Genomic DNA, 16,204 nt, shown 5'->3' on the forward strand with positions numbered 1-16,204 from the left:
AAAAGTGCATGGGTGCAAAGCAAATTCTTAAAACCCGTGGTCATATTAGCTCTTTAGCTTCTCTGCTGGATCCTAGGCAGTACGAAAGGGGAAGCTCATTTGTCTACCTCTGGATTTCCAGAAGCCCTGAGGACAGTGACAGGTGTACAGTAGATGCACAATAAATGTTTACTGTGTCGAAATGCAGTGCAGCTTCCAGACACGTGCTTATAGCAGTTGGAAGGTGTGCTTTACAGAGGCAGCCCAGCTCCTGGATTTGGGGGAGCTTTGTTTGTCCCTGAATTAAAAATGAGTAAAATCAAGCGGGCAGCATGTGGTGGAGAATGCCTGCAAGTCGCCATGAGAGAGAGAAGCAAAAGCAAACAATCTGAGTTTGGGGCAGAAAGAGAGAGAAAATACTGGAAAACGTCCTTAATAACAGTAAATGGGAAAGGGAGAGAACAGCTCATCGTGATGGAGTATTTAGTGCTTTTAAGCTAAATACCTCAGCATATTAAGCAAATAGAGAAAAGCCAGCTAGAAGATGTCAGCAAATTGAAGGGAACGGTGCTCAGAAAGCTCAGAAAGCCGATAGGAGGTGTCTGGTTTTGACCCCTTTTCCCATCACATGCCTGGTCTGCGCCCGCTTGTTTAGTGTTGCTTCTCCTCTCCAGCTGGGGAGCTTATTGAAAAGCTCTTGCTCCCTGCCTGGTTTTGGCACATTTTCTGCAGGTGCCTCCTACTGTGGCCACAATGGGCTGCTAGGGAGGTTTAGACCTGTCAACAGCTCCAGGGGAGGGGGTGGCGGAGGGAGCGCAGCCATTGTCTTAAAGGGCCAGTGACATTGTGCGCCTTGGAGCCTGCGGCACCGGCACCTGCTAATGAGATGAATCCTTTCTCCCCACTTGCTCTTTCTCTCTTTAATGATTTAACTTGATCGCTTTGGTTCCTTTCTGGACAGGGAATTGCTCCGTTGATAATATAAAGTAATTGCCTGTAAAACATTGGTCCGCAGCAACTACTCTTTCCTTGGCTGAAAATGTCACAGCAATTGAAAAGCTCTTAGCCCAGTTCAAGAATGAGGTTGCTCAAGAGAAGGGTCTTTGCATATGTCACCAAGCACTCTTGGGTTGCGAGAGTTGCGAGTTCTTGGTGTGTCTAATTGATTTTTAAGACAGAGACTTCTCCTTCCTTTATCACAGTATGATTTAGTGTGCGACTGGGGACAACTGACCAAGCTGAACTAAAAACTCCCTGGACCCTAGAATTAGAGTACGTTCAGGGAGAGCCACTGTTTTCTTAATCCCTGTGCCATTCTTTTCTCAGAGCCCCGAATTCGGAGGCAAGGCTACGTGGGTCAAGTGTGATTTAGGAGAGCATCTTCATTCCCATCACCTAAGAAGAAGGTATCTTTGTCGAGGAGGGACTGGGGGCCTTGGTTTTGCTAAGTGGGATCGATGCTCTAATTGTCTAAGATTTGCTGATTTTTTTTCAGACCTGTCACTTGGCGGCAGCAGTGACACACTGTGGGAACGGGGACCACACGCCTGAGTTTTGATAAATACTTTATTAGTCACTGCCACGCCAATGTGGGGAGTAATTCACCTGGAGAAAAATCGCTTTGTCGTAGGCATGAACCTGCCAGCAAAATAAACAGTGGTTAGTGACGGTTTCATTTTCTCTGACAGGTGAAAGCCTGAGTCTGTATCTGAATGAGAGAGAGAAACTTTCTTCGCCCTAAGTGGTGGGAAGCACCACTTGCTAAATGAGATGCTGCCGCATTACTAATTCGGGAACAAAGCTTCAGGTGAATCATCTTCCAACCAGATGAGCCGTGAATAGGTTTTGAAGCTGATGAAGTAAGGGCAGTAGACATGCTTATTACTGTACTTTATAAAAAGGCAAAAACATCTGCCTGCTTACTTGACAAACTCGAGTACAGAGAAGGCAGCTCCAAAAAAAAAAAAAAAAAAAAGGACATTTAAAATTATACATCTGAAGAAAGCTGCAGAATTTTTACAGCTAACCCCCTCAAAGATCAGGCTACAAGTTCCATTACTGTAAATAGTGAAACACTTTCTTCTTGGAATTTAGGAATTTGGGATTTTAGATCCTTCTCCAAAGAGCTTTAAGAATTACATCTTCTAATATTGTCAGAATATGTCTGATATTCAGTTGGGGCAATTACACATATGATACCAAAACATACTGCACATAATAGAAGTAGCTTTTATCTTTTACTCTATCTTTCCTTTATCCATAATGAAGCGAATAAAAAAAATTACCCATTAAATAAACTGATTTCTGAATAGAAGAATTATGTTGACTGCCTTTTACCAACAACTAGTTTTTTTCTATGTGTGTGTGGGGGGGGGGGGGTGGGGTGTGTGTGTGTAAAATGAAGGCATGGAACTAAATGGCCCAAAAGTTTTGCTGGCTCTATGATTTTCTTATCTATTATGATGATTCCTGTAATGGAAACAAATAACCAGCAAATATGACCACATGGTTATTTCTAACAGCTTTGCCTATGGGACAGGCGGTCAAGACAGAGTAAGGGCAGGGTGAGTGAAGTCCCTGCAGCCATGCTCCTAGTAGGAGAGCCTGGACTGTGGGGCTAGAGTCCCAAGCCCCCTTGCAAAAGATGGCTCAGGAAGCAGGAATGCAGGGAAGGTGGCCCTCGTGGTGGGGGGTATGGGAAGGTGGTGGCCGGTGTCCTCCACATGAACCCCCAGAGTATTCTCCACATTTCTGGAGGGGGGGAAAAGAACATGTGAAGAAGAGAAAAGCAAGTCAAGCAAGCACATCCATCCTCCGTGAGACGAATGTCAAATCTGACAACAGCCACAGGACTGGTTTCACTTTTGTATCCTCCCCTCTCATATATTTGCACATGATGCAAGAGGTCTGAATAGAATTCCAAAGTTCAGAGATAACGAAACGGGGATTCACATTTTATTGCTCATGTGGATCTTTGCAGCACATTTGAAACCACCTGACTTCACAAGGTAGAAATTAACCTTGGGTTACATGCGTTTGAGCCTCAGACTAAAAAGGATTTGTCAAGATGTTGGGCAGGTGTTTAAAAATAAAAGAATGCATTTTAAAATGCATCATTTCCTGTGCCTGTGCACAACTAAGTCATGAAATGTACACAGAGCGATGAGAATTATACCCCGGGCTAAACTGTGATTGTTCTCTAGGGTAATCGTTGACATTCTTCATAATCAGATTTGTACATTGCCACAGACATTTCAACCCGAGCCCTTTATTTCGCGTTTACATTTGCTACTGACATATATCCACTTAACGCAGAGAGCTGTTAAGATCGTTTATACTCACGCGAAAAGTTAACATCAAGCTCATGGGCAATAGTACCTGTTGCAATGTTTGTACTCCAGATGTAAGTTGTACTTACTTCCCAGTTAGAAAATAATACCAATTTAAAATTTGCTTTATAGCTTCTGAATTAAGATAGAACCACTCACTAAGGGAAGAAAAAGATTTTAGTATTTCATCCCTCGGCAGAATGCATGGGCTCCTTCTCAATCAACATTGCAGCTGCATCATTTGTGACGGAGTCAGACGACACGGAAGCTAAGGCAAGCACAGGCTTCACTCCCCTCCCCCGCGAGGAGCTTGGTTCTACTTTGTTTCTTACAATTCTCTTAGAATTGCATACTGCAAAGTTTCCTTTCTTTCAAAAGTCAGAAAGCACTCAGTAGCCAAAGAAGTGTTACCATCCTGTTTCTCTCTCCAGTTTGTGTGACACGGGATCACAGCCCCCTTCCAGAGTTCAGCTTATTTTAAAGTATCCAACTGGGCAAGATGCACTTGAGTAGTCAACAAGTATGCCTGGCCCAAAGGACTAGTTGGGAGATGCCGACCATTAAAAACCCTACATTTTTACCTGCATATCTTGTGAAAAATAGAGGAGCTAGGCTGGCATGAGGTGTATCTCCTGAAGTCCAAATTTGGAGAGCAAGGTGAGTTGCTCATAAATGCCATAATCACAGGAGCTGGACCTGATGTGGCAGTTAAGCCTTCACCCTAGAGGATACAAGTGTGTGTGTGTGTGTGTGTGTGTGTGTGTGTGTGTGTGTGTGTTTCTTAGCACTAGGGCTTGGAAAGAATAGGAAAGGTTCAAGGCATGCCCCTAGTGAGTTCAAATCAAATGTAGATAATACATACAAGGGAAGGTAAAAATGATTATTTTTAGTTAAAAAAAAATAGTTGGTGATTCCTTCTATTCTCATATAACAAATAATACTTGGAAATAAAGTCTATTGCAAATACAAATTAAAAAGATCTTGAAATTTTGAATTCTTCATTTTGATTACATTTCCTGCTTTTGCAGATTTATAATTATCTCAAGAAAAGACAACTGTTTTCCAACAATAGGTTTATAAGAAATATACAAAAAAATATATAAACTGAACAGATTTTTTTTTCCAGTGGTCTTAGTTAAGAATTCACAATGCCTAGATTTTCAATAAAGTAATAAATAACCATACATAGGACAACATCTATTCTAAAGCATTTAAATTGATAAACACACATTTTAGTTATTTCAAATATCATACTTTAAAAGTTGTTTTTGTTCTCACTCTACAAAACATAGTCTTTGATTCTTGCCCTGTAAAAGACAGTCTTTGATTTTGTATTCTTAAAATCAGCACACAGGCCTTACTTTCCCCTTATATACTGTCAGCTTGGCTAGCAAGAAAAAAGAAAGCATTTAATGATTAGGAAACCAAAGTTTAGGTCAGATACGCACGTTAATAAACATTCCAACAAGTGTGGGCATAGAATAATTTTACAGGAACTCTACTTTTAATACTGCAGAAGGAGAAAAATTCTTTAGAAGGCACAGATACCTAACGGAGGTTAACTGAGACACTCTTTGCTATAAAATGCTCCGCCTCATGAGTTTGTTACATGGTCTCCTCTCTTTTCAAATTCCCATAAAGATTCCAAGGCAATATTTGTGTAATTATTATGAGTGCAAATATTTGGCCATGAACTTTGGGGAAGAAGGTTACCTAGGATGGCTCGGGGATATTTTAAATCACCTGGTTGTTCACAAACCAACTCCAATTTTTACAACAGTCTAACAGCAGCTGTTGAACAAGGGCCGCTCAGCTCCTTTAAGGAGTCTGGCCAGTTCCCGAAAGGGCAGTGGCAGAGGGCGGACCTTCGGTTACCCCTGTGGCTTCACTTGGCTGTATCTCTGTGCACACAAAAAGAAGTGGAGACCAGGGCAGGCACCCAGATGCTTCTCTTCCCACCTCAGTTTGCCTCAACTATTTATTTCTAGTGAAAGTGCTCGCACACAAAACCATCTTAATACCGATCATTCTTTATTCCTGTCTGAACACGACTGTCTTAAATTCTCTCCGACTTTCCTTTCCCTTCCTCTCTCCAAACTACAGCATTTAAATGTGGTCATGCTGACTGTAGCCCAAGCAGAAGGCAGGCATCATTAACAACATATTAAAAGTAATTCCATTTCAGAAATAACATTTTAGTCTTTCATCCTGACCAGATCTCTCCTTAAGTATTAATGGAAACATTATTCTTCTGAGAAGCGAATTCTGACCATTACTGCTCTTATTTCTACAATATCTACCTAAGATTTTGGATGCCCAAACACAAAATATAATAATGGTATTTAGTTAAAAACAGGACCCATTATTCCTTGCTAACATACAATTCTGTGTATTTTTTAATTGTACAGAAATTTAATCTAACACATTAGATTGGCATTAGAGATTCAGTCACAAATGTCACCTTAAATAATTCTGGAACTGTGTAGGGCTCCAATGATACTTATAAATGATTGTCATATGTAAAAAAGATGCAATTAAATCAAATCAGTACTGAGAAATTTGCCTAAGATGATTTTATTTGCTAAAAACGCCTGGGAACTTCCTCTCCAAATTTACTCCCCCGAAAGAAACATTCTCATCTGCATCTATGACTACAATTTTTAAAAATAGTCAAGGAACACAAAGTTTCAAATGTCTTAAATGAAACAAACAACAAAAGGTAAATCAAGTTAGAAAAAGAGCAAACACCACCGATGACCCTTCATTTTGCCAATAAAAAAATGGCAAGAATCAAGTCCTAAACTTTTGACAACTGAATTTTTTAAACCCCCCAAATAATATTTGACAACTTAACGTTACCATGAGATTCATGACCAGGCCAGTAGAAATCATCAGTTATAAAGGCATAGAGTGTTTTGATTTTGCTAATAAGAAATAGATAATTCCTCTTAAGCAGATTAACTTAAAGTACATTTTCAGGGAAGCTAAAATCCCCTTCAATCAAGTTCTTAAGTTTAATTACAAAAGTCAAACAATTTACTGGCTCTCACTCAAGCACAGTAACAAAATAGGTGGACACACGACTCTCAGAGGCTAGGAAACAGACCAGATCAATGTCTGCAGCTGTTACAGAGAAAACATTTTCAGACATAACTAGAGAAAACATCTAACTGGTCCTCTTAACTGGGATTTCTCCTCTCTTTCTTCTTTGCTGCCCCCTATGTGGGAAAGATGCTTAACATTTTCTTCATTCAAAGTAAATGCAATTACTATATTTATGTTGCTACTTTTATATTAAGAGAAGAAGTACAAATTAGAAAACCTGGCCTTTGCAGAATATTTTATATGTATTCATTTTGCTTTATTAGCCCCTTAATTGTGTCACAGAAATACTCTGAAGTTGTATCTATTTCTACAAAGTTAAAAAAGTATCTACCTTAAAATGGCAAAACAGCTTACTTGAAGAGTTTCTTTTGCCTCATTTTTTCTCTTTCTTTTTACTGTCTAAACTCACTGGATAATTGCCCTACTTCCAATTTAATTCTTCCTATATAGAAATTGTGTGTCTATATCCTGAAAAATACCAATTAAACTGCCAGCAATAACATCTCCAACAGTATCTTTTGGTCTTCAGTGTCAAAGCCCTCTGAACAAATGACCGGAAGGCTGAATCTAATACAGTCTTTGACAGGATGCCAGCTTTGAACACTCACATTGCAAGCACCGTGGCTCCAGCTTTCTGCTTTATTTGGGAAACAAGAGAGAAATAACACATCAACTCTATAATTTTGCACAAATGGTAAAGGTTAAAACAAAAGCGATAGATTACCAGGAGGTCTGATTATCTCAAAATGTCATTAATATTGTTTTAAGAGGGGGGTTCCCCTTATCATTTAATGCAATTCCACCTGAATTCCTGTACAAAGTCAAATAAAGGTTTTCAGACAAATATAGTAAAACTGCTAAAAATGTTATTTTCCTTCTCCTTAATTTCTTGGGCAATAATGACATCATTTACTATGTATTGGGCATGGTGGGAAGAAGGTTCCACGGATTTTCCAATTTAATCTCATAGCAATCCTATGAAATTGAAAATATTAGTTGATGAGGAAATGGGCTCAGAGAGGTTAAGTATCTTGTACAAGGACACACAGCTGGGAACTGGAAGAACCGGACTCTGACACGTGTGGTCTGGTTCCAAGGCCCAACACTTCTAGGCCTTCTTGGCTGTATCCACTATCCAATTTTCCCTGGGTGAAGCTTTACCCATTCTCTTTCTAACATGATCCCTGAAGAAATATTTTAGGGCAGAGGTTCTCAACCTTAGCTGCACATTAATATCCCATATAAAAAAAATTCCTCTGTGTGGGCCCCACTCCTGGAGATTCTAATTTAATAAGTCTGGGGTAGGGCCTAGGCATCAGTGTCTTTTTGTTTTTTTTTTTAATTTTTTTTAACATTTTTTATTTTATTATTTTTGAGACAGAGAGAGACAGACCATGAACAGGGGATGAGCAGAGAGAGAGGGAGACACAGAATCCGAAACAGGCTCCAGGCTCTGAGCTGTCAGCACAGAGCCCGACGCGGGGCTCGAACTCACGGACCGTGAGATCATGACCTGAGCCGAAGTCGGACGCTTAACGGACCAAGCCACCCAGGCGCCCCCATCAGTGTTTTTTAATACTACAGCAGAGAATAGATACCCCTCTTCCTCAAGGGGCTTCGATTCTAACAGTATTCAGATGTTACCTGAATTTGGTAGAATCCCCACATGATTCTAATATGCAGCTCAGATTGAGAGCCAGTGATCAAGAGATTAACACCATTTCCCCAGACTCCTTTCTCCACGCCCTCAATGTGAGCAGCTCAACTGGCTTATCTAGAAAGGATGGCCAAGAGCATAACAATCGATGACATGAGACCGCGGAATCTAACTACTGAGAGTTCTAGATTTGAGAGGCAGCAGAGCGCAGCGGGAAATGCATGGGCACTGGGGTCAGCTGGTTCAAATTCCATCTCCACTATTTGCTTACTGTATCACCTTGGGCCAACCCCTTACCTCTTGTGGTTGTGTTGCAGAATTCAATGGGATGATGTAAGGAAAACCTCAGGCATATAAAAGTTCTCCATCGGGGCGCCTGGGTGGCACAGTCGGTTAAGCGTCCGACTTCAGCCAGGTCACGATCTCGCGGTCCGCGAGTTTGAGCCCCGCGTCAGGCTCTGGGCTGATGGCTCGGAGCCTGGAGCCTGTTTCCGATTCTGTGTCTCCCTCTCTCTCTGCCCCTCCCCCGTTCATGCTCTGTCTCTCTCTGTCCCAAAAAAAAAAAAAAAAAAAAAAAAAAAAACGTTGAAAAAAAAAATTAAAAAAAAAAAAAAAAAAGTTCTCATCAATGGTAGTTGCTGCCTGGGTTTTTGTTGCTATTACTAGCCCAGAGGTAATGACTATTGCCAGGAGACATTGGTAGTGAAAAAAATCAAATTACAAAAACATTTTATTACTAGTCTAATCATTCCTACTTTTATTCCTTCGCATTTAATTTACAGCTATTTATATTGCAGTTAGCTTGGCAACCCTCATTCCTGACAACTGGGCCAGGAGGGGTAACATTATCACTCCCATCTTTAGATGGGGAAAAGGCAACATTTCCATCTATTCTCTCTCCAGTTTCTAGGATTCTAAAGATTAAAGACACCTGCAATCATGTTCATTAGTTCCCTATGAAAAATGATATTCAACACAGATGGCAAATGCAGGCAAGAATTAACAGGCACTTGATAGCAACCCCAAAATAACACCTAAATAATCACTTCTGAACATGAAAGTCATGGCAAACAAGTTCCAATTTATAGAAAGGTGTTAGAAAGGATTAGGGGGAAATGAACAAATATGTTTTTCTTTATCCTCATTCATTTAGGAAATGTCTGACATAGCTTAGAAATTCTTTTTCAAATGCAGACTGAAGCATGATTAATCTCCTCCATGAAGGGTCTTCATTTAGCAGATAGGACTAGACTGGTATGCCCTGATATTTTATCTTGAATCAAAGCTACAAAATAGGAGACGTCTAAGATGAAGAGACCTGATTCAATGGCTCTCAGTCAAGGTCCCCGAGAAGCCCCCATACTATAGGCAAAGAGCTCACAATTCCAAATATGCACCAGACACATGCCCGACCTGGAGAGCAGCTTGCCTATAAATGTATTCTTTGTCACATGTATGGAGGTTATGTGAATGAAACACATATGCTCCAGACATACTATTGAATTCATAGTCACTGTATATAACCACTGTTACATGGGGTGGGGGGGGGGGTTAGTTTCTTCCATTTTTTCGGTTGTTAAAAAGGAGTCTTCATACTCAAAAAGTTTAGGCAACACTGATCTAGACCAGCCACTCGTTTTATTGATGAGGTCTAGATCTTGGGGACAGCTGGGATTCCAATCTGTCTTCTAATTCCCAAATGTCCCTTGTCCCCTAACCACATCCATCCACTGCGGGCACCCCATCTGTGGGATGTCAACAGTCATGGCGGTGTCCTCTCTCTAAAGGAAGAGGGTATAATCCTACCCTCTGTCCCTGGATATCTTCCAGAATTTTCCTTATCTCCTGAGTCTTTCCTTTCCCTTTCCTTCCCTTCTTTTCCTCCTTTCAACTCCCCTGTTTTTACCCTTAGAGTTAGCTGCACCCAATGCCTTTCAAGCTCTGATGTTCTCTGAGTGCCCTTGGACATTTAGTCTCAATATGAAATGGAAATATGGTTACCAAGGTACTAAAACAAGGAATGTGATAAGTATGTATACAATACGCATACACATGAATGTAGTTTACAGCTAAAACCCCAGTACTTCTAACATCTATAAAAAATCAGAAAATTGGAATATTCATGAATAGTCATTTTATTTACTCTGGATCTGTCAACACTAATAGAATGTTAATAAACGCCTAGCATACCAACTTTTCAAAATGCTTTCACGTCTCTTAATGCAGTTTATTGTCCTGATGGCTCAGCAGGATGTAAGTGCTAGGATCAAGGCCCACGAGAACTTAAGTGCCGTGAAGGGAAGAAACGTTACCTATTTTGTTCACTGCTGTTTTCCTCGTGTCTAGTCTCTGCCACATGGTAGGCGTTCAATAAATATTTATTGATTGAGTGAATGACAGAAGTTAACAGGGGTGGTAGTTTTAGCTATTTATTTAGCCTACCTGTAGTTTTATTTTTAAGAGGATGGCAAGATTCTATAAAGGAACAACTGACTCCCTAATATCTTTTCAGTCTTTCATTCTCCTTTAATTTCAGTCTTTAATTTGACTTAATATTAGTCTTTCAAATATCTTAATGTAATTTTTCGAAGGTATACAAGTAGTACATTCATTTTAGAAAAATCAGATACTACTAATAAAGAAAATTAACATTCCCAATGATCCCATTACCCAAAGACAATACACTTAATATGCCAATGTATATTCTTTCAGAATTTATTCTTATGCATATGTACACATGCACATCTGGCACATTCCAAAAACTCTCTGTCTTAAACTCCATGATTTAGATTGTTTTCTTTCTTCCCTAAGCTTTTTTTTTTTTTTTCTTTTTTGGCTCACTGCCTCTTAGAGCACCTTATCCTCCTCCTATGTCCTAAATATATTTCTTCCCCAATATTTAGGTCCTTGCTTCTATAGGATTTTTCCCCTTTTCCCTCCAGAAGATTCGTCTATCCTTATTTCAACTTTAAGTGCCATGTGGATGGGTGATCTTCATATTGTCAGTCTTCCCTTCTCTCTGATACCAATGCTCCACAAGCTCCACACGTCTAAAACCAGATACATTCCTATTCCTTCCATCAAAACCACATCACTCACTCATCCACCCCATGTCTATCAACTGTAACAGAACTCTAGGAGCCATCCTCAAAGGCATAATCTTTGGTCCCCCAATCCCACATCCAGTCACTCACCATGATTCCCATCCTTCTTCCTATGAACTCTGTCATCCACCTCTTGCCAGTGCCATCAGTGGGCTTTAGGCCCTCACATCTGCATCATTTTCTACCTGTGTCTCCTGCTTTCTGCACAACTAACACCCTCCAAGCTTACCCATTGCTGCCAGCTAACTTCCTAAAACACCATTTCCATCCTGCCCATGCTACTTTTCTATCCTGATGTCTCTTTATTACTGAAAACAATCCTTTGCTCTAGCCAGCCTAGTGTATGCATTATTCACTCAACTCCAAAACATTTTAAGTATTTATTAGGCATTTATTATATGTAAAATCCACTCATTCACTCAACACCTATTTACTGAGCAAAGATCTGTAAAGTAAGGTACTGGGGACACCATGGTGAACAAGACAGACCAAGTCTCTGTCCTCATGGAATCTAGAGGCTGGTGGGTTACAGAGGGGACTCCAAAAGATGGCGGTCCCAGCCCAGGGCACTTCCAACCTTCCATTTAAGTGTCAAATGAGTCAAGACATCCCTGAAGGCTGAGCTTTGTGGCCCAGACTTCAAGTGGGAAAGGAGTTCAGAAGGGAGGGCTGAGCGAGGAGAGCTGATGTGGAGCACCACGTCTCTGCAGATGTGGGAGTCAGCCAGGCACTGAAGGATGGGCGTCCCAGAGAAAGGGGTGCCTTCCATCCATGGGGATAGGAGGAGAGGCGCACGGGTGGGACGGAAACACCAGCAGCAAGAGCACGGGCTTATTTCGTATAAAGGTTCATTCAACACCTATTCAGCAGAGCACACGCTCTGTCCCTGCAGGCCCGGGCTCTGAGGGGCATGTGAAGAGTACTCAGACCGGGCTCCTACCATGAAGGGATTTCCACCTAGCAAGGAGGATAAGGCAGGCCCATGATGATGTCACATCCCAGAAAGTGAGATGTTCCATCAGAGATTTGGAGACAACACTGAGGGAGCTCAGAAGGAGGTACATGTCTGGGTTTCTGTATCAGTTTTATAGAGTCACATATTTTTATACATCTACCTGCCTCTATTGAAAAATATCTTATTTGAAAGTATTTTCTCACTCACTTTCTCATTTTATCCTAAGGGACTTGTGAATCAGGCAGAATAGACCGGACTGTTTTCCAGAAAAGCCAAATACAACAGAGATGTTTTAAGTGATCTACTTAAGTCAGGAACACTTACAGGTAAGAGCAGAACAAGAACACCTGCCCGTGTCGGCCCACTCCCGCCTAAGTACCTAGAGCAGAAGCACAAGAAGTTCTATAATTGCACTGACACCCGGCAGGTGTAAGGAAGCCAAGCAGGCAGTTGGATTTAAAAGGGCAGGACTGAGGCAGCCTCTGAAGGTACTGGAGAAGGTATATGACCCAGTGCCAGTCTTACAGTCCCACTTTCCTTCTCAAGTTTTGCCTGTATCGTTCCCCACCCCTAGGCCTGTCCAAGCCATAACCATTCGGGGTTCACCCCGATTTTTTTCGGCCCACACTGGTTTTCCCTTCCAGTGATTTCACCCCACTCATTTCCCAGCGGAGGGGCAGGGGGGCAGGGGGTGGGATCGCGTATCCGGTTCTCTCCTGCGCACCAGTGTGCCCGGCCAGCACGCTGCTGGCCTCGGGACCGGCGGCTAAATACGGGCGAATGAATGAATTCCTGGCACCTCCACGGGCCAGCGAGGATATATCCGTCCCCAGGAGTGGGCTGGCAAGGTGTGCCCGCGCCACCCGGAGGAGCTCGCCCAGGAGCTCGACGAGGGAGTGTGCGCGGGGGGAGGGCGGGTAAGCAAGAAGGCCCGGTGCCCAGAGCGCGCCATCCGAGGCTCCGGTCCCCCGCTGGAGGCCGGGACTAACGCTCCCACGCCTCCGCAGAAATCGTGAACTCTTTCCCCATCAGGAAAAGTGTCAGGGAAAGGGGTGGGAAACGACGCCGCCACTGCGCGAGCGTCAGGAGTGGAGGAGCCCTAGCCCCAGGCCCAATCCCTCAGGAAGAGGAGGGAGGAGCACGGGAGGAGCCATGCGCACCTAAGACCGCGGCAAGAACCCGGGCGAGAAGCCACGCGAGATCTGGGGTCGGGAATTCTCATTGCGTTGCCTAGCGACGGACAGGACGCTCGCGGGCCCCTAGGCTAACCCCAGCTGTAGCCTCAAATCTCCTACCATGGGGGAAGAAGGCGGCGGCCGCAGCTGTGGGACCACTAGGGAGCTGCAGAAGCTGAAGCAGCAGGCGATGGAGTACTACCGGGAGAACGACGTCCCGCGCAGGCTGGAAGAGCTGCTCAACTCCACCTTCTACCTCCAGCCTGCCGACGTCTACGGGCACCTGGTAGGGACCTGGGACTAACACCCTCTTCCCTCCAGCCCCTCTCCCCCCGCCCCGCGCTGCGGCAACGCCGTGCGCCTGCGCCGCAGAGTCGCGCACGCGCGCCGCCGCCACGGGCTTGAGGACCGTGGCCGTGCGGGGAGGCGACCCCGAAGGAAGAAGCGGTGCGGAAACCTGGGCAGGAGGAATCTCGAGAAAGTGGTGGACAGGAAGCAGTTAGAGGAAAGCGCGGTGTAGGCGCATTCGTGGCTGAGGCGACAGCTCGGGCCCGGCAGGCTTCTGAGCCGCCCTGCGCGGGTGCCAGTTCTCTTTAAACACAGACCTTAACACCGCATAGCTCAGCTTGCAGCCTGCAGCGGCCTCCGTTTGACCACGGGTGAGCTCCCTGGCGTTTGCCACAGCTTGGCCTCAGCCTACCCCGTGGCCTCATGCCCAGCCCGCTCCTCATTACTGCCCAGTCGCACTCTGATTTCAAGCGTATGTACCTTGCAGGGTGCCCTCTTCCTGGATGCCCGACCCCATCTGACCAGCTCCTACCCAAACTCCGAATTCACATCAGTCTTGCCCGCTTCACCTGGACTGATTGTCCTTGAGTGTTCCTAAATCATTTCCTGTCCGTAATGAGACCCTCCATAGGCTTTTGAGCTCCATGGAAAGCAGGGGCCTTTTCCTACCACCTCCCTAGTCCCTATGCCCAGCACAAGATCAGGCATGTACCTTAGGCTTAAGCAATGAGCAGTTGAAACAAGCGTTTTCTCACTTCTAGATCCGTTAAGTACTAGCCAGCTACCTTCTGGAAGGCAGTGTGGTTGGAACTGATAGGAGTTTGCACTAAGGTGAGGCAATATGACAGCAGAGTATGTAAATGCAATAAAGAAGCACAGTGTGTTTACAGGGTTCAAAACAACATCTTGTCGAGGCAGTTGGTATGGAGGATGTTCCATGAATGTTTATTTTACTCAATCGTGGCCTACAAGTGAAAGCTGTATGTTGGGGGAGGGCAGTGCCGAGCTCTTTGTGCTATGTGATTTGTCGCTTAATCTTGAGGACCACTAGGAGGTAAAAATTGTGATTTCGTTTTACAAATAAGGAAACTGTGGCCCCCAGTGAATTTAGATGATTTTCCCAAGGGACACAGTGAATGACAGTGACGAATCAGACCAGGTTTGTGTCCCTTGTACCTCGCGATTCCATGGAAATAGTGGACACTCAAGCACTAACGTGACACAAATGAACGAATGCGACTCTGAATTCCATTCTCTTTCCACTGTCTCTTGCTAGAGGAATTCTTGGAAGTTAACTAGTCTAACTTCTTCATTTCACAAAGACACCAAGCTCTTGTCTCACAGCTACTTGGTGCAAACGTTAAGACTGGAGATTTGGACTCTGGTTCCTCGGTGTTAATGTTCTTCCCAGTCTACTAGGCAGCCAGGACTTCAGTTTGTATGGCTCTCTGGGAGCTTATACCTTGGTTATGGATAAAAGCCACTGATACATAAAATAACTGGAGTACTAGATAAGGTGATACATGATTGTGTGCTAGACTGAGCAACACATCACTGCATGCCTATCAAAGGAATTCAAGGTTAGGGAAGATCCCTGTAGGCTGTAGAATCCAAGAAAATTTGGGCTTGGACTTTGAAGCAAGTTCAAGAATTGGACTGGCAAAAAGATAATGGTTTTTTTTGCTGCTGCCCTGGTTTTGGCCATCCTTATTTTCATCTAGTCTCTCCCTCTATTGAGTTCAACCCTAATCGTGCTGCCAAAGCAATGCTCCTTTAAAAAAAAAAAAAAAAAGTTTTTTTTTTTTAATTTTTAAGTAATCTCTACACCCAACGTGGGGCTCAAACTCACAACCCCAAGATCAAGAGTCGCACACTTCACCAACTGAGCCAGCCAGGTGCCCCCAGAGCAGCGTTCCTAATCTTAAATCTGACCAACAGTCTCTTGCTCAGAAACCCCCTGTGGCTCCTTACTATTCCCTGAAGCCTAACGTTCCTCACTTCCCTCCCCTTGGCTTCTCCTGTTCCCTCTACCTGAAGTGTCTTCCCTTGACTTCTTCTCGTCTGCCAGTGGAAATACTACATATTCCCCAATGTTCAGCTCCAATGCCATTTCTTCTCTGCTTCTGTTCTAGACTAGAGGAATTGAAGCAATGAGGAAGATGCTTGTGGGCAATAGCAGTACGATACTATTTAGTCCCTCACCATAGAACTCATGATTGAAAGAGTTTGTGATTCATCTGATCTGATTGCAGATCTGATTCTTAGCCCTGCCACTTAGTAGAACTATCATATTGATGTTCCCCAATGAACCATACCACCAGTGTGACTGGTCTTATGTAAATCTCTCCCACACTGACTTGGGACTTGGCCATGTGACTTGCTTTGGTTAATAGCACCTCACCAAGCATGATGCAGACAAAGACATGGTAAGTACTGCCATTTTGAGGCTGTACCCAGGAAGTCCAATTACCCTGCTGGAGAGAGAGATCAGGTAGATAGGCTCACAGATGTAACACCTCCAGGATATCCTGTAAGAAAGACATGCCCGGCCAGCCCCTAGGATGTTCTAAGCATCCTGGTTGAGACCCTAGACACATGAGTTGAATCATCTT

At 43.5% G+C, this 16,204-nt stretch overlaps 2 protein-coding genes across 6 annotated transcripts in view; one reads left to right on the forward strand and one right to left on the reverse strand.

Moving 5' to 3' along the window:
- Positions 1-13,536, reverse strand: part of HSPA12A (heat shock protein family A (Hsp70) member 12A) — a 166,840-nt gene extending 153,304 nt beyond the window's left edge. The window contains exon 1 of the mRNA XM_058697886.1: positions 13,425-13,536. Within this exon, the coding sequence (XP_058553869.1) occupies positions 13,425-13,427 (3 nt within the window). The 5' untranslated portion in view covers positions 13,428-13,536. The remainder of the gene's footprint in view (positions 1-13,424) is intronic.
- Positions 13,103-16,204, forward strand: part of ENO4 (enolase 4) — a 29,536-nt gene continuing 26,434 nt past the window's right edge. For 2 of the 5 annotated variants that reach the window (XM_058697893.1, XM_058697892.1), the window contains exon 1: positions 13,109-13,590. In XM_058697893.1, the coding sequence (XP_058553876.1) occupies positions 13,426-13,590 (165 nt within the window). In that variant the 5' untranslated portion in view covers positions 13,109-13,425. Of the gene's footprint in view, positions 13,591-16,204 lie in introns of all 5 variants that reach the window. The other 3 variants (XM_058697894.1, XM_058697895.1, XM_058697891.1) reach the window with 3 other exon arrangements.

This window comes from Neofelis nebulosa, chromosome 13 (assembly GCF_028018385.1).
Source record: "Neofelis nebulosa isolate mNeoNeb1 chromosome 13, mNeoNeb1.pri, whole genome shotgun sequence".
NCBI classification, from domain to species: domain Eukaryota; kingdom Metazoa; phylum Chordata; class Mammalia; order Carnivora; family Felidae; genus Neofelis; species Neofelis nebulosa.